The sequence below is a fragment of the Cydia amplana genome, chromosome 10 (assembly GCF_948474715.1).
Source record: "Cydia amplana chromosome 10, ilCydAmpl1.1, whole genome shotgun sequence".
NCBI classification, from domain to species: Eukaryota; Metazoa; Arthropoda; class Insecta; order Lepidoptera; family Tortricidae; genus Cydia; species Cydia amplana.
Window position 1 is genome coordinate 8,278,573 of NC_086078.1, and position 24,657 is coordinate 8,303,229.

Consider the following 24,657-nt stretch of genomic DNA (forward strand, 5'->3'; position numbering starts at 1 on the left):
TTGAACTCTTAGCTATTTATTCTATTACTTAGTGTCTGTATTATTTATTATTAGATTTAGTTAATGCTCTCTGTAACACATTAAGCTTGTGTAGCATTGTTGCTACCAATTTTATGACTGCCCAGTCCAGTTATTGAACATTGATAACTTCTTAATGGTTTGATAAAATTTTAAGTAAGTATCATTTTATAATCCGTATTGAGGCGTATTGTTCGTCAATATTTCGAAACATGCAATGATCGTTACATATTAATGGTGAAGTGTTTGAAGTGACGGTTTTGTAAGTATTGGGTACTTTCTCTGTGATATTTAGTAATCCGTTGTAAGTAATCTTAATTTATTCTAGGTTAAGCACTTTTAATAAGTTCCTCTTCATAGTCACTTTCATTGTTTTCTCATTATTTAAATTCCACATATTTTTTTATTATCTCATGATTTCCTTCTAATCATTTATTATCTTTTTACTTTCATATTTGTTAATTTAATTACCTTTGTTTTTTTATCGAAACTTTTCAATGTTTAACAATCTTATATTTATTTTTATCGATAGTAAAATCGATAACGGTAAATTTAGTAATCTTTATAAGAACCAGTATTCTGATTAATACCTAATATATTATTAGTCAGAGACTTAAGAAATAGACCCCAAAATAAGAGTAAAGATTAAACGAGGTTCGGTGAGATATCCGCGAACATTCGTAACGTAAATTAAATGATCGAGTTAGAATCACTTTATTTACGGTATTAGGCTGAAAACATGTTTACAAACAAAATAAATAATTTGATATTTTGAAGCCGGTTAAAATCTAGGCTTATCGTTTTCCTAAAATATGGTCCTAAAATACATGATTAACACAAACTGAGTTGCTTGGAGTATTGAATTTTTTATGTGATTATGATTAAACTGATTAAATAAATACACATTCCAGTTATTTTCTGTGGACACTTAACCTCAACAAAGTTGACAAAATAGATTTGTTTTACCATTTTTCTATTGATGACCCAGAGTCCGGACAGTATTATTATTGTTGCATTCTTTTTTTCTAAGTACCTATTCCTCTTTCATTTAGGTACTAAGCTAAGATACTTTGCCTTTTCATCCAAGAAAGACTTTTCTTAAGTAAGTGAATCTGCTTATTTATTTATTTTCTGGAGTGAATAAACAGTTACTTTTGCGCGTAGGTACTATTTTAATGTACTACTTTTTGATAGTTTATACGAAAGTTCCTGAAAACTTTAAGTATATTTAATTCATTAGCAAAGATTTTTTTATTCACTTCAATAAATACAAATAATGGTTAAGCATAAACTCTAACATTGTACCTAGTTATGTCCATGTAAATGTGCCGTTAGTTACGTAGTAAGTAAGTAAATGAACTGAGTATTACAAATATTATGTAAATAATATTTTATACGTTTATGCGAATATTGTTACCGCATATAAAATGAAAGACAAAAATAAATTTATTCTGAAAAAATGTGTCAGTTTTTCTTTTCTTTAGTATTTAACAGATAAAAAAATATTTATGGAGAACGTGGAGTGAAATAGTCAGCTGCAAAAGTGGATGGCGACTTTATCAATGAATTCATTCATAATTTCTCCATGCTATTTCGCAGCTCACTTACACAAGCTCAATTGCGCATGCGCAGGTACCTTGGAAAATTAAATACTGATTGATACACATTTTTATATGATACAAGTGAAACAGCTAAACATAAAAATGTTAACTTGTTTCACACTCACGACTTCCGAGCAGTTAAACAGTCTAAAGAAATACTTACATATACTTTTATAGATCCTTGCATACATATATACACAGACGGACTCTGTTTTTCAAGTGTATAATACTATACACTTGATCTGATTAATTTGCATAGTTACTAGATATCAAACTATTACGTGACACAACTTGAACTTACCTTTCACAGGCGATATCGCGTCCAGTAAGACAACCAAAATGCAATAGTAAAGTTTAAAATCTCAAAGCTCAGTATTTTATAGATGGCGCCAGCATAGGTTATACCTATCAATCATACGAATAGTGTCAATATTTTTTAAATAATACGAACCCTCCGCCAAAAAGCCGCTCCCAAAAATTGCTATTACAAATAAAACAGAGTGTGTAGACGTTTTATATGTAAAAACTTTAGTCCCTCTATTTTTTGTATAAGGCTGCGTTTCGGCCAAAGCTGTGCGAGGATGCGTTGCGAGGGATGTGTTTGTTAAGAACCAATAGAATCACTTCATTTGTTTTCCTCGCTCAGCGTGCAGTGATTCTATTGGTTTTAAAAACAAATTGCCAATTTCATGACATTTATATGGGAATGATTTATATGAAAACATCTATCCCATCAAAAACATTACATGGAAAAAAGTGCAAGCCTCGCAACGCTTCTACTAGAAAAAAGTTTTGAGATGTAATGTGAACCAAGTCGGTTATTTTAATCAGGGCCGGTGTTAAAACCGTATCAATAAGATTTATTTAATTTTTAATACGTATAATGACTTGGCCATTGGAGAATATATCTAAAGCATGTTAAGCCCTATATGTCATTGAAAATTCAGGGTTCCAGCTTCAGCCTGCACAAAATTACAGGACGTCGAAAATGGCCTGAATCGCTTCGAGAAAAGGATGGTACGGCCGTGCCTCTTTATTTTGCGCGACTTGGCCCCACGGCAGTGCCCCCAGATTTCCATCTGGTCCGGCGGAGATCAATGGGAATACCTACACCAATTCGAGGGAAGCCATTCCGAACAGACTATCTGAAAACGTCATTACCTTAGATGATCAACAAAAAACTGTTTATATGAACGACTGTCAACATCTAGTGGCACTAACAAGAACTTATTGGCAGATGCGATACGAGCTCATTTCGCTACTCGTCACTAGATGGCAGCACACATCACCAACAGTCTAGTGTTTTTAAGTGAAGTTATTAATGTTTCTACTAGATGGCGCTGTAAGCAAAACTCATATTGTTTTATTTGTTTTTTTTTAATACAGTTGCTCAAAAAGTGCTACTTTACGTACCGGTTTAGCGTTCGCAAAGTTGTTTTTTGCGAACTAGTGCTTTTTACTTTTCAAGATTTTTTTTTATTTACGATACGAGAGTACACCAAAGAGTTTGGATGATCAAAAATTTTATATATTTTTATTTTGCCATTAGACATATATTACGTACCTACAAAAAGTATTGTTACACGATATAAAGTAAATATTTATTAAATTTGTTATTATATATAAATAAAACGTTATATAATACAATATTTCACTAAAAAACTTTTCTATTATTTGGCTGAATGGAAAACTATCATATTGCCACGTTGGCTGTCGTTGACAGAAAAAATTAAAAATTGAAAAGGAAAACCGGCGCCCGCTATTTTCACTTAAAATTTATTTGCATCAAAATAATTAACTTAAATTGCAACTGTAAGAGTGTTGTATGAAATGAGTAAATGTGATTAATTTTTGCAATGTAAATCATGTAAATGAACGTATATTATAGCGCTGAATAATATATAGGTACCTAATATTCAATATCATTCCAGTTCAAGCGAAAATTCGTAACTGTAATACTCATGTACTTAACCAATAATTGTTTTACTGTGATTTTTTCGCAAATGTATTAAAAAACGTCGTTCAATGTAATACGTGTGAAAGTATATGAAATATACTCAATTTATAATAATCATGCATGTATTTTGTATATACATTTGTTTGACAATCATAAGAATAATGACATTGAATTTAAATGTTATAAAACCAAAGAGCTAAAAGGAGGCCAGATCATCACATTCGTCCCTCCCCATCCCTGATCACATCTCTTCGATAAGTCGTCGAGGTGGTCTTGCTGCCCGTTGACTACGGCGCTGCGTAGGTGAATTTGCAGGTGTAGGGGTAGGATCTGGTTCAGGGGACAGGCTTTCGTTGTTTCCTGTTTGAGGTGGAGGGCTCATCAGGGTGGAGTTAGGAGTGGCAGATGAGATTCGCGACGGCTCAGGACTTGAAGTGGCATCGGGCGTACGAAACATATCTGTTGGTGGGGATGAAAGAGATTTGTATGACGAGGAGGTTTGAGGTGGTTCATGGTGATTTGGAGGGTTATTAGGCGATGGTAGCCGAGGTCGAATATGATCAGCGTGTCGCCTAATGACGTTTCCAGAAGGTGTTGAAATCGTATAAGAGTAGCGATGTCTCCGCTCTGCTATAATTCCTGGTTGCCAGGACTTTTCAAGCCGGGTTCTATGGTATACTAGATTGCCGGGTGTATAATTTGGCTTATCCATTGAGGCCTCAATATTGGCCTTCACTTGCTTGTACTGTAATTCTCTCCTTTTGCTTGGTCGAATATTTGACAATAAAGTATTTATTTGACGTCCAAACATGACTTCTGCTGGTGATTTTCCCGTAGTATTATGGGATGTAATTCTGTACGTGAAAAGAAACTCTCGTAAACGCTGATGTTGGGGTTCTGTGCCAGACGTAAATCTTGACTTAAAGGTCCTCACGAGGCGTTCCGCGAGACCATTGGTTCTTGGATGGTAAGGCGATGATCTAATATGCAAAATGCCTTGATTTTTACAGTATTGTTTGAATTCGGATGACGTGAACTGTGGGCCGTTATCAGATACAATTATTTCTGGGAGACCAAAAGTGCAGAATATGTCGTCTAACTCAGCACACAATTTCGACGTAGTAATATTCTTCATAGGTTTGATTTCTATCCATTTCGACAAAGCATCGCTCAAGACTAACCAGTAAGTACCTTCAAAAGGGCCTGCAAAATCGATATGGATCCTTTCCCATACTTTCTCTGGAATAGACCACGAGTAGACTGGAAGTTCAGGGCAATGAGGTCTATTTTGTTGACATCTACAGCATCTCTTGACATATTGATCTACGTCTTCATCAATGGATGGCCACCAAATATAGAACCGTGCAAGTGCCTTCATTGCTGATATTCCAGGATGCCCCCTATGGAGATATGCGAGGACTTTAGGTTGTAGTTTTTCTGGAATTACCACTCTGCCTTGCCACAATATTATCTTATTTTCTATTGAAAGTTCGTTACGCTTTTTGAAGTAATGCTTAACGTCATTAGTAAAGTGTATCTCCCTCCAACCGGTTTTTATACATTTTAAAACCTCTGATAGTATGACGTCTTGCTTGGTTGTCTCTTTCAAAAATTCCTCAGAGAGATGTAAATCTGCCATTCTGGTTCCTAGAAGACGTGACTCAATTCGATGTACTGCACACTCTATTTCTGATGGCTGTGTTTCAGCGTTTGGTAATCTAGAAAGGCAGTCGGCTAGTATGTTGTTTTCGCCTTTCTGGTAACATATGTCGTAGTTATAGCAGCCGATTATTAGTGCCCATCTAACGAGTCTGTTGTTTGCTACTTTAGGAAGATTACGCTGAGATCCCAGTATATGAATTAATGGCTTGTGATCAGTAAGTAAGGTAAATTTGGATCCACGTAAATATTGGTCGAATTTCTTAATTCCAAACAGAATGGCAAGTGCTTCGCGGTCAATGACTGAATACTTAGTTTCCGCTGTTCGAAGTTTCCTTGAGGCAAAAGCTATGGGTTGTTCTGTGTTTCCATTTTTGTGATATAATACCGATCCAACGCCTTTCTCTGACGCGTCACATGCAAGAAAGATTGATCTGTCTTCGTCAAATGCGGTAAGTGGTTTTGATAAAGCAATACATTGTTGTTTAGTAGGAGGTCTTTCATCATACTATCATTTGTGCGTACTGCATGTATTGTGCACTTGGCTTCAAAAAAATCTATGTAGTCACTCACCCTGTAAGTGTCGGGGTTGAATTTGTCCATGTTGAAAGCTTTTAGTATAGCGACTTTGTTAGGGGACTGTTCCTGTGCAGTCGTGTTAGCGCTCGTCACGCTGTTGTCTGCCTGTGTGGAGACCGCTTCCGTTCGTGTTGCGGTAAGAGCCATACTTAATATTTTCAATATTTGTTCTTGTTGCGTTTGTTGCACGCTCAGAAACTGAGCGAATTGTTCGGCGTCCATTTCGTCGCCAATGAAATATACTCAATTTATAATAATCATGCATGTATTTTGTATATACATTTGTTTGACAATCATAAGAATAATGACATTGAATTTAAATGTTATAAAACCAAAGAGCTAATAGGAGGCCAGATTATCACAGTATAATTATTTACTTGTCCCGTGTCTTCTCGGGACTCTTAAATAATAACACACTTTTCACACTTGTATTGTATTGAAATGTACTATTCTATACCACGTCGGCAGCAAACAAGCATACCTGATGGTAGGCGGTCACCGTCGCCTGTGGACGCCTGCAACTCCAAGAAGGATGTTAAAATGCGCGTCGGACGGACGGAGTCGGTGCAACTGGTGCAAGTGTTATTTAAACGTCATAATCTCATTGAAGTTTGACTTTTAAGTAAGCTAACACTTGCATCGTCTAGGCCACTCTAGGCTATCATAATTGCTGACAACTTAGCTTGGTCTATATGTATATGTAGGTAATAATTACATAAGTCCCACAAATAAGTAAGTACAAGTTGCGGAAACTTTCGATAAAGTTGAAAAAGTTCTCGGAAATTTCACAATTCACAGGAAAAAATATGAGAAGTTTCCGAATATCTTCTATGTTAAAATTTTGTGGACGACCGGTTCTCCATACAAACGTAGTCCTCATTTTCCGCCCGGGCCGATTTTTAGGGTTCCGTACCCAAATGGTAAAAACGGGACCCTGTTACTAAGACTCCGCTGTCCGTCCGTCCGTCCGTCCGTCCGTCCGTCTGTCACCAGGCTGTATCTCACGAACCGTGATAGCTAGACAGTCGAAATTTTCACAGATGATGTATTTCTGTTACCGCTATAACAACAAATAAGTACTAAAAACAGAATAAAATAAAGATTTAAGTGGGGCTCCCATACAACAAACGTGATTTTTGACCGAAGTTAAGCAACGTCGGGCGGGGTCAGTACTTGGATGGGTGACCGTTTTTTGCTTGTTTTGCTCTATTTTTTGTTGATGGTGCGGAACCCTCCGTGCGCGAGTCCGACTCGCACTTGGCCGGTTTTTTGAATTTCGACCGCTCGCTTTCGTGTATTTCGTTCAATAATATCTCCACTACTAGGCATTTAAAATCTACTAATATAATTGAAAACGAGTGGCAAATACCACTCGATTCCCAATTTCAATCGCTCGTATTTCAAAAATTAGAATTTTGCCGTTTTCCACCGATTTTCGAGTGACGAAATCGAGCGATCGAAATTCGCCCCCCGACGATTTTTGAATTTCGAACGTTCGAATTTAAAAGCGAGTGGTCGAAAATACTCGTACACGAAAATTTGTCACGAATTTTTTCGCATAATACCTACCTATTTTTGAAAGTCACCATTCGACCGTGTGGCGTGTAGTGATTGACTACCGATAATAAGGACTTAAAAAATATTTATATTTCAATCAAAAATTAGCTAATATAATAAACACAAAAAATCTAATAAATTAATTCCTTTAAGAAATATATTTTTATTGGCGGCATATAATACAAATGTGACTAAAATTGTGGATTCCTACTTTCTACTGATAGAATTTAATACGAGTGGTCAATACCACTGGATTCTCAAATTCTATCAGCCGAATTTCAAAAATAGCATTTCATCGTTTTCCACTGATTTTCGAGTGACGAAATCGAACGGTCGAGATTCAAAAATCGGTTGATAGGAATTGACGTTATGGAAAATATTATTTAACATTTATATTTGTAAGTATACTAGCGACCCGCCCCGGCTTCGCACGGGTTAACAAATTATAGGTACATAAACCTTCCTCTTGAATCACTGTATCTATTAAAAAAACGCATCAATAATCGTTGCGTAGTTTTAAAGATCCAAGCATACATACAGACAGCGGGAAGTGACTTTGTTTTATACTATGTAGTGATTATCTATAGCTATGCCGCTTCCTTTGACTTTTTTCGATGTTTTGATCAATATAAAAGTCAGAAGCGAAGAAAAAAGCCATTTACATTTTTAAAAGCTCTTATTAACTCATAATAATTTAAAAATCTAAAAAATCTAACTGGGCATACACGTAGCTGTGGATAATACCTATAGGTACATCGAATTACCTACGTACATTATAAGCGCTCTTTCCCTTCTTCGTTTCTAGCGTAGGTACATAACAACTATCTTGAATTTTATTAAAGAAGTGCACATTATTCTCAAAAGCGCAAAAGAAACAAAATTGTAAGTATTCAAAGATTTTTACTTTTTTTTTCAAAGGATCATGCCGAATTTGGCCTACGATTAGATAAGCATGCTATATATACGATAAATATAATCATATTTCTTGGAATGTCATACATATATTAGGGCGATTCTCAGAGATGACGTTCGGTGCCTGACTTCAGTGCCGAATTTTATTTTTTACTTATTTGATACGCGACTTTATTTCCTAAAATCTAGCCTTAATATAAAAAATATTGGTAGTGGAGGCCTTCATTAGAACCTTATAGTTTTTTTGATATTTGAGATTTAAAAAACACCGAAATCATGTGCAGGCACTGAAATCAATTTGCGTCACCGAATTCAAAAATGCTTACACTTCAATTTTATATCTAAATTATATCATAATTTATTCATATTTTTTATTCTTATTTGATGAAGAGCGATGTAGCGAGGCTAATGATATCGCATAGCTTACATAAATTTAATAGATAGTACCTTTGTTTACTCAAGATTTTAAAATAACCAAGTTGCGGCTTATGAAATATCTCTAGAAGATATCCCACACTAGTTGACTATCCTCATTCATACAATAGGGCGATGTATGGTCCTGAAATGAGTTTCAGATATGTCGACCACAAATTCGCACACAAGTGCCACGAAGAAGAAAATGTTTGTTTCACATAATCCAACGGCACACTCATCAAAAAGAAACTTATGTTAGCTACACCCGATAAACAAGATATTTTTGAGTGGTGTTCAATGCTCAAAAATATTTAATGCACTTATAAAACAATCTAAACAATACGGAAAACAAGTATTTAGCTAGACTTATAAATGTGTAGTATTTCTCAATGACAGAGTTTTAAAGCGTGAACTCCCTCAATTTAAAACTATTTGAAGTTGTTGACTAATGCTTAAAGATCTAATCACCTATTAATTATGATCTCCTGCACCCTCAAACACTTGAGCTAAATTGTAACTCCGATATTTAGACATAAATACATCAGACATTGAGGATTGTTAAAACATTGGCTATGTTGAATTTGTGTTCATGGCTATGCTTTAGAAATATTGATCAGTAAGTACGTTCAGTGCCCTTGAAGCGATCTCGACATTAGAAGGCCACTTTATTTTTAATCCCTTGTTTTGTGGGTGCACCTTGCATAGTATGTAGATACACAAGTTATTTTATACGAAGTGGGATCTAATTAACTGCATTTATTTAATATGGCTGACACGTTTAAGATATCGTGGTGTAGGGCCTCAAGTGATACAGAGGTCAAATTCACATAATATACTCCATTGGTTTGAAGAGAAATCAAGACAACAGCGGAAAGAGAGAAATAAACATTGGGTCTACGATTTTTAACATACGTCTCGTAAAAAAAAAACTACTCATTGTAAAGTAATGATTTTGTTTACCTATGACTATGACTTAATTTACGTACAAGCATAATTTTACGTTTATAAAACGTATCTTGTACTTTTTAGGTGTGATAAGTTAGAACATAAAGTACAACAAACTAGTTTACAAAGCAGGATTTGAATTCGGTGATCACTTTCTTGATATCGGTGGTCAAAAAATCCACCGAAACCAAGGAAATCAACACCAGTGATGTCAAAATTAATCGCTTTTTAGCAATTATAGAAATAGTATGAATGATACAGAGGAGATGTAATAATGATGGGTTTACGTACTTTCGAGGATTTCTTAATCACTTGCATAACGATAAATGCACTAAAACTGTGAGTGCAAAAAAACATAGAACCAAACCCACCGAATGACAGAGAAACGTTTAAAAAACTACCTTAGTATACTGTGACTGCACCTCTACTTTATTCAATGGTTAAGGCACAACCAAATCATACTTTGTTTGAGCCACCTGAGTTCCTGGTAACAACTTTGTAAGAGTACCGACATGGTTTGTAAATTACACCGAAATCAGTCACTAGCCCGGGACACATCGTAAATTTGGTTTTATTCAATGTGTTGAGCAAACACATTATTTTGATATAACGAATATGATCAGTTAACTAATACCTTATGCGTGAATACCGATAATAACTCCGATATAATGCCCCATCTTGAGTAATATCTTTTTGTTTCAAAAAATCTTGGCGCGGGACACGCCCACCGAACATCATTTTTCACATTTGGATATTTTTTTCATGTATTATATAAATAATAAAGAAATAGTTTGATAGTGTCCCAGACAGAATACATGCTGAAAATCATGCCTGAATTAATTCAGATTTATTGAACAGTAAATTCAATAACTTTTTGCCCCGGACACGTAAAAATGGCCCTCCTGAGAAATGCCCATTAGATTCCAACTGACACTTCTTAGTAACGAAAATAAGTTAAAGAGTAATTAAACCAAATCAACACATCCCACGCCATTACATAGAATGAATGACATTTTACACTTGTATGGGAGCGGAACATCATCCTTTGCTTGTCTAAAAATACCTATTCTCGAGTAGGTACTGAGTATTCGATATTTTGTACCACAGACGGGTGTAAGACCTAATGTTTCTTGGAGATATGTTATTATTAACATTGACTGTATCGATTAGTAGAATAAAATAACGAGTGTTTATTTTTTGGAATTTTTAGTCGGTTCAATTCCCGGGCGAGACAAGCGATGAAAAAAAATTGAATGCAGATTTATTTCTTTAAAAAAATTAAAGAATGTTTCCTTTAAGTAAAATGAGCTAACTTAAGTTTTTAAGGCACTTTCCCTCCAGGGCCCATTATTTTTTTCCACACTGTATACAATACCTACTAGGTACCTACATAAAGACAAAAGACATAAGTACGTAATTTTAAAAACATGCTTCCTGCATCTGTATTTGTATATTCAATAATGTGTTATAAATAATAGTCTAATATTAACCATGGACACGTATAATTATCGATACTTACTGCATCCTAGTGAAGATAAATGCAACATAAAACCGTTCGCCTAACCAAACATATTTTGCACTAAAAGTGAAACGTAATAATGTTCAATTCGTTTTACATTCAGAAGTTTCTGGAACCACATGGCCTAAACTAATCATCAAGGGGCGGACCAGTGATTAGATCATTACACCAGCTGCGGGTAACGCCCCCCGTGTCAACAATGTCAGCATCAAGAGAGGTGCAAGCTAGTCAGTCACAACGGCTCCTACGGTCATCAGGGACAACATGTCCGCTCTACTTATAAAATGTCTCTTTTTAACCGTCTGGTTTGTGCACCTCGACTGTGAAGTTTATCAAGACCGGCCCAAAATCAAGACTTCAGATGGCGATTTAATACTGCAGCCGGCTTTGGACAAAAATATATATCTACTCCCTAATGGCCCCAGGTCGAAAGTGTTCATCGGCGACACAGACTTGCTTGCCTTCAACCGGAGCAGTTCTTCTGGGATTGTACCTTCGGGCCCTGCTTCAAATTATGATACAGGTAATTATCGATCGGATATATCCGATATATTACGCAGATTAGACAACCTAGAGAACCGTGATAGCATATCGACAAATTATGCTCAAACGAATATGTCAATGATATGGAGAAGAACAAATAGAATGATCACAAGAATTTCTAATCTCGAAGCTCAAATCAGTTCATTGACGAGAGACGCGTGTCAATCAAATCCATGTGCTCACGGCGGCACCTGTTTAACGTTGGTGGGAGGCTATCACTGCCTATGTCCATCTAATTGGGAAGGAACCGATTGCGATGTGGATGTCAACGAATGCCGTAACTTTGCCGGAACAGACTTGGGCTGCCAGAATGGCGCCTCTTGTATCAATAAACCTGGATCGTATGAATGTCAATGCAAGTTTGGATGGTTCGGCGTCCATTGTACTAGAAAACAGAAAGATTGTTCTGGTGGTAACTATGAAATATGCGGCCACGGAACGTGCGTTGAAGGAAAAACCGGAACTGGTATCACATGTTTCTGTAATCAAGGTTGGACGCAAAACGACACTCGCTCCGCGTGTTTAATAGACGTCAACGAGTGCGATCCCAGCCAAGGACTTCATTGCTCCGTAAACCCAAGAGTCGAGTGTATCAACACCCCTGGATCATTCAGGTGCGGCGCTTGTCCACCCGGCTACGAAGGTGACGGCTATATTTGCTCTGACATTGATGAATGCATGACAATCCCAAACGGTGGCTGCAGCCCATTAGTGACATGTCATAATACTATTGGCTCTCGTATATGCGGCAATTGTCCCCCCGGCTATGTTGGAGACGGAGTTACCTGCAGCTGGAGAGGTACGTGTAGCGTCAACCGCGGCGGTTGTCATCCCTCGGCCCAGTGCATCGACAACCCCGGTTTCCTCGGTCAGACGAGTCCGTGCGTATGTCCCGCCGGCATGGCAGGCGACGGCGTGGGGCCCCACGGTTGCTACGTTTCTACTACCAATTCTACCCAAGGCTGTGAAAGTAATCCGTGTGTTCACGGACGATGTCATGTTCTACGTCAAGGGTACACTTGCATCTGTTACGATGGCTACGGCGGCGCCCACTGTGACGCACCTGCTAACCACTGCGCAAGCAACCCCTGTTACAACGGCGGAGTATGCAGACAGGATACCAGCATGACTAAAGGCTTCAGGTGCGAATGCTTGGCGCAATACACCGGCGATCTGTGTGACACTCAAGTCCGAACCTGCGGCGGCATATTGGACAATGAAGAAGGTAGCCTTTACTATCCTTTGCACAATAGTTCATATACTCACGACTCCAAATGCGCTTGGGTAATCCGTACAGTTCCTGAAAAAGTTATTAATGTTACCTTTAGTAAATTCAATTTAGAAGACAATCCAGATTGCAATTACGATTTCTTGCAAATACACGATGGTCGTACCTCGGCAAGTCAACTTATTGGAAGGTTTTGTGGGAGTACATTTCCGAAAGGAGGTAACATAATCTCTAGTCACAATTATTTATATTTTTGGTTTATATCCGATAGTTCAATTAATAAAGACGGATTTGCTTTGCATTGGACTAGTATTCCCCCGGTTTGCGGTGGGGAGATAGACGCGACTAAACATGGACGTATCAGTTCCCCGGGCTCGCCCGGCAAATATCCTCCTAACAGAGATTGTTACTGGCACTTGCAAACCAATCTTAACAAACGAATACAGTTGCATTTTTATGAACTAGATATAGAAAAGCATTCTAACTGTAGTTTTGATTATATTGCTATTTATGACGGGGAACACAGCAGCGGCCCACTACTTGCTAAATATTGCAATTCAACCCTTCCCGCGCCTATCCACTCGGCTGGCTCAGATATCCTAATTCACTTCCATTCTGATGCGTACGGTGCCGGAAATGGCTTCCAAATTTCGTATGCTCCCACGGAGGGACACCCGGGATGTGGTGGCTTGTACACTATGAACAGAGGAGAAATCGTCTCTCCGTCATTTAATGGCACATATCTACATAATTTAATATGCGACTACAAAATTCAAACTGACCCAGAAACTAAAATCCGTATATCATTTGTATCTTTTGCGTTAGAACGCTCATTTAATTGTAGGTATGACTATATTAAAATTTATGATGGACCTTCGCCCGACTCGAGACTATATGGAAAATTCTGTGGCAATACGTATCCGAAAACATCATTTATATCTTCATCTAATAGTGTTTTTATTAAGTTTCATACTGACTATAACGTAGCGTCTGAAGGTTTTAAAATAACATATGAATCCGTCTGCCAACAAACAATATTCGGAGATAGCGGTGTCATTAAGTCGCCAAGTTACCCTAATAATTACCCAGCAAATAGAGTATGTGAATATGTCATCCATACTACTCCAGGTAAAGCGATTATACTGACTTTCCAAGATTTTGATCTCGAGGAAAATGGAGATCACTGCTGGCACGACAATGTTGAAATACGTGACGACCCTGATGTAAACGCGACTTCCCTGGGCAGATTCTGCGGAGGCCCGGAGCACATGCCACCCACAATGTTATCTAAACATAATTTCATGTACATTAAGTTCACTTCTGACATGAGCCTCTCTGGCACTGGTTTTTACGCAAATTACACTACAGTCGACACAGAATGTGGAGGTATTTACAAAGATAATACTGGGCTCATAAATCATCCTAAATCAATTAATGAGAACTACAAAAATCAACAAACCTGTACTTGGATTTTATCAGCTCCTGAAGGATTTCTTGTAAAACTAACATGGAATAGATTTGACTTGGAAGACATGGATGACTGTGAAAGTGATTATCTAGAAATAATTGAGTTCGATGATACTAATCAAAATGACGATCCGCAGAAGTACTGTGGTACCACTCCGCCGCCTGCCCTGACTTCTACTACTAACCGTTTAATGCTGAGGTTCCATTCAGATGCCACTATACCGAAAACTGGTTTTTCCGTGCTGTATTCCTTCTTAGATGCGAAACTACATTGTGGTGGACATTATATCAAAACTCACGGATATATATATTCGCCAGGATGGCCAAACTTATATGAACGAAATCGAGATTGTACTTGGACGATTACAGTACCTGTTGGTCAACAAATTATTTTAAATATATCTCAGTTTGATCTAGAAATACCGCTAAGAGGATCTTGTGACAGTGGTGACTTTTTAGAAATTAAAAACGGTGGGTCAGCAAACTCTCCTCCAACAGGAAAGTTCTGCGGAAGTTTCCAATCAAAGACTATAAAATCCCTCGGTAACACCATTTCTCTTCATTTTCATTCTGACGGTTATTTTCAAGGCAGAGGATTCAAAATTGAATGGGACGGCACAATCACAGGTTGTGGTGGCACTCTTACAAGTTCGTCTGGGTCGATATCTTCGCCGAACTATCCACAGAACTATAACGACAACGCAGAATGCTTCTACAAAGTTGTTACTAATCCTGGGTCACGAATTCAAATTTCATTCATCGATCTAGATTTAGAACGGACAGCGGATTGTAGGGACGATTACGTTGAAATATTCGACGGTCTTACGGTAAACGACCCCACTTTAGGTCGGTACTGCGAAATGTCACCTTCCGTAAGTAGAATAGTAACGTCTTCGAACTACGCCTACATTAAATTTAGGTCAGATATATACATTGGTAGCAAAGGATTTTATCTAAACTACAATACTGTTTGTAACAACAATATAACTGGCAGTTACGGTGTTTTGGAAAGTCCCGATTTCCCGGGCAAGTATAAGGGTAACTTAAACTGCTTATGGACTATTACTGTTCCAAAAGGACACAAAATTAACGTTACTTATACGCATTTTGACATCTTCAAATCATTATTCATCAGGAGGTTTCCGGTATACGGCAGCGTTACAGCGACAGGGAGTTATCAATCTTGGGGTTGGCCTCGACATGAATCATCAATCATGTCAGACGACTGCGGTCAAGATTACTTACAAATCAGACAATTACCTTATAGTGATTTTTCTCAAAAGCTTTGTGGATCCACAATTCCGGCTGCATTCACAACTAAAAGTAACGTTTTGCAAATTAAATTAGTAACATCCGGTTTTATGTCAGCTACCGGCTTTCGATTGGAGTGGGTGAGACACGGCTGCGGAGGGATTTTACAAAAATCGTATGGAACATTGTCATCGGATATAAATGAAATATCCGATGAAGAGATGGAATGCGAATGGTTGTTACAAGCACCCCTTGGCAGAACCATTTCTATTACATTTACGGATATATATTTAACTGAATCCAACAATTGTACTACTGATGCCATTGAAATTTATAGTGGACCAACTGTGAGCTCCCCGCTGATTACAAAGTTGTGCCGTCGTCAGTCCTCTTCAGTCCAATCAAACAGCAACATTTTGCTGGTACGTTACGTCAAAAAGTCGAATCTTAGAGGAGCTTATTTCAAATCCATATACAGCAGCTATCAAACTGGATGCGGAGGTAGACTTAATTCGCCAACAGGAATGTTTATGTCCAAAAACTATCCTCAAAATTATGATACCAACACAGACTGTATTTGGCAGATCTCTGTTCCTATGTACCATCGTATTGAAATTAATTTTCTGGACATTGACCTATACTCGTCATTTGTCAATGATGACGACTGCCATGATTTTATCAAGATTTATGAAGGCAATAATATATATAGTAATATTAATTATTCTAAGCTAATATGCCCTAGGTCTGGTGTTACTAAATATATATCAAACTCTAGTAGAGTAGCTGTACAGTTCGTGTCCAACAGTTACGGAACATCTAAAGGTTTCAAGGCTAACTTTTCTATGACTTGCGGAGCGTTTATTACAGCTCAGTCTGACGGTATTATCACTAGTGATAAATACTTAAACCACTCAAACCGAAGTTGTACATGGACTTTAGTAGCGCCAACACCTGATCAGAAAATTACACTTACCATAACTCACATTTCAATTCCTAAAAATTTTGATATCGTTAGTAATAGGAACTGCCCTTCTTCCTACCTTCGAATTCTGGAAGGAAATGATGAACACGGACCCGTCGTTGGTGAATATTGCGGGAATAAAGTACCTCCAATGATAGTGAGTCAAGGAAGTGCACTCACCGTTGAACTAGGCACGTATACCAATACTATTACTGGCCAGTTTTCTGCTCACTACACTAGTCTAAGCAATGCTTGTGGAGGATCCTATACTTCGGAACAGGGCACAATAGCTTCACCTAACTATCCGCTGGCATACCCAGGCAGTGCGGACTGCGAATGGATCCTAAGTACATCACCGGGTAACAAAGTGTACGTTATGTTTGAAAATTTCGATTTGACATTTTCCGAAGGTTGTAATGAAGACTATCTCGAATTACGAGAAAATAACGGAGCCGGGAGATTAATAGGAGTATACTGTGGGAACCTTGTTCCAACAAATACGACTTCAGCGACAAAAATATACATGAAATTCCACAGTGACAGTAAAAATGCTGGAAAAGGGTTTCTAGTGCATTACGGTTTTCTGCATGGAAATGAAATCACCGGTTTAGAGAATGGTGAGATATCATCTCCATTATATCCCGCTTCATATGAAGGAACAGGTGAATACACTTGGAGAATTATGTCGACAGGTGAATCATTATCTCTGATTTTGGACCGTCTTGAAATACATACATATGGAACACGCTGCTCAAATTATTTGGCAATATACGATGGATTTGATGATAGTGCTCCAGTCCTGCAAGAGCTTTGCGGTATACAGATCGGAGATAAGGAAATTCTAACATCCAGAAATGTTGTATTTATTAAACTTAAATTAGACAACTCTAACACTGGATGTAGATTTCACATCCGATGGGCTGAAAGCTCTACAGAGACCGAACTACCTGAACCCATCAACTGTGGTGATTCAAATATAACTGAACTAATACGGCCAGGGAAAACAGTCACCGTAAAGTCTCCAGGTTACCCTGAGCCGTACGCTGATGAGTTAATGTGTGAGTGGGTATTTAAATCTCTACCCGGCCAGCACATCGCTTTGGAGTTCCTTGACTTTCAGCTTGAAGAAAGGCCAAATTGTTTTGCTGACTACGTTTCCATAATGGGCTCAGATACCGGGATGCAATGGAAACCCATAAAAGAATTTGTATGTACAAATGAAGCAGCCCGAAACATCAACATTGAAACTTCTTTTATGAAACTGATTTTCAAAAGTGATAACTCGATGACTGAAAAGGGTTTCCAAGCTCATGTGTCTTCAAAATGCGGTGGTCATATATCAGAACCATCAGGTGAAATCGGAGTCACTTGGCAAGAATTGTCGCAAGGATACCTACCTAACATAAAATGCCAGTGGAGAATTAAAGTTCGTCCAGGCCGAGTAATAAAATTCAAGTTTGAGCAGTTTAACATTACTAATAGAGACAACGACTGTTATAAGTATGTTACGATTCGTAATGGCGATTCTGAGGAAGCCCCTCTTTTAGGAAGTGGTAAATATTGCGGGTACTCTCATGAAAAGCGTGGAGAATTCGAGACGTCAAGTAACGCTCTCTTTGTAACATTCAATAGCATGCGAAATCAAGGCCAAGTGCAAACTTTTCGATTACACTATGAAGAGAAAAGCATAGAATGCGGAGTGACTTCCACTTTAGATGCCGATCATAGCTGGGAGGTCTTCAGTACTCCCAACTATCCCTCCATTCCTCTACCATATTCTGAATGTGTTTGGGTTTTTAGTGGCCCTGTGGGAGAAATATTAAGAGTAGATTTTTCTGACTTTGATTTAAAATACGACACTGATTGCAGAAAAGAAGCCCTCGAGGTTAGAAATGGTAAATCGAGTATAGCTCCACTTATAGGACGATATTGTTATGACAAACCTGGATCCATCAAGTCCGTTAGCAACAGCCTATATTTCAGATACGTCACTCAAAGCGATATCCCGAACCGGGGTCTGAAAGCTAACGTATCGATCGATGTTTGCGGTGGAACGATAGTTGCTAATTCAGGAGAAGTGTCGTCACCCGGATTTCCTCATTTAACTCCGCTTAGTGAGGGCACAGTATGTGAATGGCGTATAACAGGATATCCAGGCTATGTTTTCCAGGTGAAACCACAGACTATAGACTTACCTGAATCCGTAGTTTTATGCGCTACCAGAGTCACTATTGCAGACGGCATTGGAAACCAATATAATACAAATATTAGAATATCGGACAACACAACACTAAAAACATATTGCAACGAGGACACAGAAGATTTATACGCACCTATCGAAACATCTTCTAACGAGGTTATCATTAAATACTACGTTGGTAAAAGATCTTATTATCACAATCCAGATTCAAAAGGGTTTCGGTTCACATTCAATTCGTCCAGAGTTATGTGTGGAGGACCCATTACAACACCAGAAGGCTACATAATGACTCCTGGATATCCTAGAAAAACCACAATGCACTACTGTTATTGGATCATCACTGTTCCTGATGCATCCAGGAGGGTACGTTTAGAGATCGAGGATTACAGCTTAGGTACGGATACTTATCGAATAGCAATTTACAATGACAATCGTTTCCAAACTTTAGTCCAAAGCATTACGAACAAAGATTTGAATCCATCGAAAATATTTGAATCATCTGGAAATACACTTGCTATTTATATAATGATGTCCCCATTATCTTCGGAGCATAACAGGTTCAAAGCAAAGTTCAGCTCAAATGAACCGGCATTATGTGGCGGTACCTTAACTGGCGACATCGGCGAATTGGCTTCACCAGTTCTGAACAGATCCTACTCTTGCGATTGGAGCTATCGCAGATATAGTACTGAGAATCAGGATGATGATGGTGAAAATGTTGACAATGTTAAATACGGCACATTATTAATCAATGCTAAAGTCAATTCATCCTTTGCTAGAACTCGATGCCTTTATAGCGACCCAAAACTAAGTATTAACGCCGTAATGGGTGATAAAAATATCATATTTAAGAGAGAACTCTGCGGTAATAATGAATTACAATTTCGTATACCTTCAGATGGTATCGACTTAAAGGCAACTCAAAATAAAGGGACGTTTCTTAACTTTCATCTAGATTGGAAATTACAACCTTGTGGTGGTGTAGTAACAGTAGGAGAGGAGTCTATTAATGTTCTAAACGTGCCAAATAATTATAATGATTCACTAGACTGTGCCTGGATACTTAGAGGGTCTTCAGGAAATAGGATCAAGATCAAACTTGAGGGTTCCTTTAAATTAAGTTGTTCTGATGAGTTTATTCAGATTAGTCAAGGCTTAGAAGTTTATCAACCCATTATTGGAGATTACTGTAAAGATGAAATTCAAACTTCCGATTTAGTTTTATCTTTTAGAGAAATTTATATTCAATATCACTCTAATATTCAAAACAGAACTTCAATTAAAGTTATGGCAGAAATTGTTAACCACCAATGTGGAGGATATCTTAACAGGTTTGATAGAATGTTTACATCCCCCAATTATCCCAAGAACTACATTGAAAATCAAGAATGCGCATGGGTAATAGAAGCTGACGTAGGCAATAGAGTATCTTTGCATTTTATAGATCGCTTCATTATAGAAGACACACCGAACTGCACAAAAGACATGGTTATTATTTACGATTGGGACGATAACTCTTACACAGAAATAGCTCGTGTCTGTGGCCGCAATTTGCCACCCGTTTACAACTCTACTAACAACAGGATGAAAGTAGTTCTACGGACAGACAGCGACACTAATCTAGACGGATTCAGAGCTGTATGGACCCCAATCTGTGGAGGTAAATACAAAGCCAAGGAAAAAGAACAAATTTTGTACAGCCCCGGGTTCCCTGATAACTATATGCCATCATTAGATTGCAGCTATGAAATTTCAGCTCCGGGGCAGAAGATTGCATTAAAATTCCTAGAGTTTGAGCTTGAAGGGAGCTATCCTGATTGTTCTTATGATAACGTTTCTATTTCAGCTGAAAGTATGTATTATTATTCTGACATGTATTGCGGCACGGAAAAGCCGACATCCAATCGTTACTTAGACAAAATTTCGATTCGATTTAGAACAGACAGATTCATCCAGAGAAAAGGTTTTAAATTATCCTATTCGATTTTCTCTTGTGGTGGCAATGTAACTAAACCTACTGCCATATCATCTGGTGAAGGCTATAATTATGACAGAAACTTGAACTGCACGTGGCTTATCGAGGCTCCTGCCAATAAAATCGTCATTGTAAAATTCACCACCATAAAGATTGAAGGGCATTCGTGCTCTTACGATTACATAGAATTATTTAACGGACATTTACTTGACTATAACAATCGTATAATTAAAACTTGCGGTTTCCTACAAAGCGAAAACACCGTTTTTAGGGGCACTGGTAACAAAATGCTATTACACTTCATAACGGACGGAAGTGTCAACTATGAGGGATTTCAAGCTGGTATTTTGTTCAGCTATGGAGAATCTGTTGGTTGCGGTGGACATATCAATTTGACAGAAACGTCATTATCTGAAACGATGTCATCTCCACTCATAAATAGTAGTAGTGTTTACGAAAATTTCTTGGATTGTCACTGGTCTATAACAGCACCGGATGACCGAATTATCAAACTAGAATTCATCAGTTTCCATGTAGCCCCTTGCCAGAATGTCAACCAAACAGCTTTGGGATATAGCAAGTGCGACTGTGACTTTGTTGAAATCAGGGATGGGTTAAATCCAGATAGTACCCAAATTGGTGTTTATTGCGGTCATACAACACCGGCTCAAGTAATTTCGTCCGGAAACCAAATTAGCATTAGGCTCTCGACAGATGGTGAAATTAACAGTTCGGGGTTCAAGGTTCGTTTAACTGCCATTCCTAATGTCTGCGGTCAGTCTACTTTCTCCGTATCTACGCAAAAGCGGGTTATACGATCTCCAGGTTACCAAACGGGCTCCATTCCCCGAGGATTGAACTGTGTTTATGAATTTATTCCGTCGGCTGAGTATTCTTACACAGCAATTCATGTAAAGATTAATCAACTAGACCTTCAGCCCAGCGACCCTGACAGAAACCAGTGTACATCAGATAAACTTACTATATCTGGCCGGAGTTCACCACGAAACTCAAGTCTTGGCTCACATTACATTCACGAACACGGAAATAAAGACGTATTTGATACACCTTACTATTTTGAGGAAGCATTGACTTTACCAAAAGAACTACAATTGTGCGGGACTCAAAATTCAGGGGATTATTATTTATATGGCACTACTGTTATAAACGTATATACTTCTCCTGATTTCGATTCAAAACAACATAGAGGATTCGAAATAGAAGTATCACATGTCGAGTTTTGTGGTAGAAACTACACTGAATCACAAGGCCGAGTTCGAGCACCACGACGAGATGTCGAAGAAACTGATAGAGATTGTTACACGCTAATCACCGCTCCTGAGAATTATACTGTATCTGCTTATTTCATTAATATTATTCCCGATTACTGGAATGAAAACGTATACTTGGAAGTATTCGATGGTGATAAGACGACCTCAAAAAGTTTAGTAAAAGTGTCCGGGGACTACGACTCCGAATTAGCAGTATTTTCAACTGGAAGGTACCTTCTCTTACATAATCACCAGGTAAGCGGTGACCGCGTTGGCTACGATTTAAATTACATTATAACAAACAAAGGACAAGGTTGCGGCGGAAAGATGCAAAACGAGTACGGTCTAGTGTCAAGTCCCATGTATCCAAATAGCTACCGTCAGAAGAACAACTGTGAGTGGGAATTGGAATCACTTATCGGTACTAAACTGCGATTACATTTCTCGACATTCGACTTGGGTGCAGCTTGTAACGAAAACTATGTGAAACTGGTTAAACGAAACGGAGACATAATATCTTCGTATTGCGACGAGGCTCCAGCGGATTACACCAGCGATGATAATTACGTGAAAATTGTATTTGTAACGAATATGAACAACGGTGGCACAGGCTGGCTCGCCCACTTCATAGGTATCGTTTAGGTATGCCTCCAGCATTAGTGCAACTGCAACAATAAGATAAATATCTATGTACGTTTCTCTAAAATTAACGTACTTAAATCGTTAATTGAGAGCTTCTAAGCATGAGCTAATCTATAGTCGTTTTTTTTGAATTATGAAGCACTATACCCATAGGAAATAGTTGGTACTTATGGGACGCTCATTTGTTTATTACATAGAAAATGTATATGTAACTTACTTTAAAATTTAAAAAAAAAACATACTGTACTGTGTTCTTCTTCCTTCTTTTTTCCACGGCTCATTAAGAGCTTGGCGTCCGCTTGAAAACAAGAATTGGCGTAGGCACTGGTTGTGATGAAAGCGACTAAGTACCATCTGACCTTCCAACGTAGAGGGGAAATAGTTTTTAATTAGTCGGGTTTCCGTTTCATCAATCTAGCAATAAGTCCAGTAATTTTAATTTTGACTACACTCGTAGTCTCGTACCTATACACGAAGTGCTACCAATACTAATATCGAATATTCAGTAAAACCTATTCATAAATTACGTAATTTCAAATTAGGGGGGGGGGGGGTCTGGACATCGGATGATGGTAGCAAGACGTAGGAGGAAACGGGGTCATTCGAAGCATGATTTTTGGATGATTTTAGGAAGAGGGGGGGGGTCAAAAATAGATGACGTAATTTATGGACAGCCCCTATGTACTATGTAACATACTACATACTAACATTTGCTAAATTGGTAAAATCATGTGCAACTACTTATAAGCTCATAAGTCATAACATAACTCATAACATACTAATATACGAACACAGCACATTTGTTAACGTATGTACTGTTATCAATGTTATCATAATCTGTTTGTTTTGCTGTAAATAAATATATTGTCTGGCTTGGCCAACCATTACTCAAAATCTATAGATATTTTAAATATATATTTAAAATTTACAATTTATTGTAATGTGTAATGGTTTGGCAGACCATTTACTTACTCTGAATTCCTGTTTTACCTGTTACCTGTCCTGTTACCTGTGTTTAGTGTGAAATAAGGCTTATATATGTAAAAATACATTGTGCCTATATAAAATAAATAGTTTCATTGTACACATCGATCCAATGTAGTTTTTTCCCTCACCGTAGAAAGGCGTTTTGTGTCATGTCGGCCAAAATTTGCGCGTTAAAATCTAATTCTAATCTATTCATATAATTAATAAATTTCTGGCAAAAAATTCAGTTGTGGGTACAAGTTTTTATCGCTGATTGTATTTTTCTTTCCACAGGCAACTAATACCCATCGATAGGTACAATTCTAACAACATCAAACACAATTAGTTTGCGTTGTTTTATCACAGAGTTCCCATGGCCACCTCCTGTCTCCATCATCAGATCAGCTCCATGTCATCATAATATTTACATATGAATGTAGGTATACGTATTAGGTATGCAAAGTTTTCACTCAATCGGAAATCGGGAAGTTGGATTTGGCTTCGATCGATCGATAGATTTTTGTACGATCTTAACGCGATGAGATCGGATTTTAATTTGGTATTATATGTATTTTTTACAAATGTACAATCTAGATCGTCCTTCACAGCCGGTTGGAGTCGTATCCGCTCATGTTTCGAGCTTGTTATTTAATTATACGGTACAAAATCGCCTGCAACGCACAAAGTAAGTTTAGGCTTTAGTGGGATCGGCAGGTAAGTACGCCGTCACTTTGTGTGGAAAGCCCAATCCAGCAACATTTTTATAGAACGCAGCATACTTACCGCGTCAACTGCGTACGACGCTGACCGCCATACATTTGTTATAAGTTATAACAAATGTATGGCGGTCAGCGTCGTACGCAGTTATAACTTATAACCAAGGTATGGCAAACGGCGTTAGCGCTAATTTTGCACGTTCGAAGCGTGCGTTACGTGGTGGAGGCGTTATTAAAAGTGGATAACGAAAAATTGTAGTTACTATATTGAATTTT

The 24,657-nt window shown here is 37.9% G+C and overlaps 1 protein-coding gene across 1 annotated transcript; it reads left to right on the forward strand.

Annotated features, from left to right (window-relative positions):
• Positions 1–11,186: 11,186 nt before the first annotated feature.
• Positions 11,187–22,733, forward strand: LOC134651810 (cubilin-like). The gene has a single exon (XM_063506922.1). It carries the CDS (start codon positions 11,426–11,428, stop codon positions 22,697–22,699), a length of 11,274 nt encoding a protein of 3,757 aa, XP_063362992.1. The 5' UTR covers positions 11,187–11,425; the 3' UTR covers positions 22,700–22,733.
• The last annotated feature ends 1,924 nt before the right edge of the window (positions 22,734–24,657 follow it).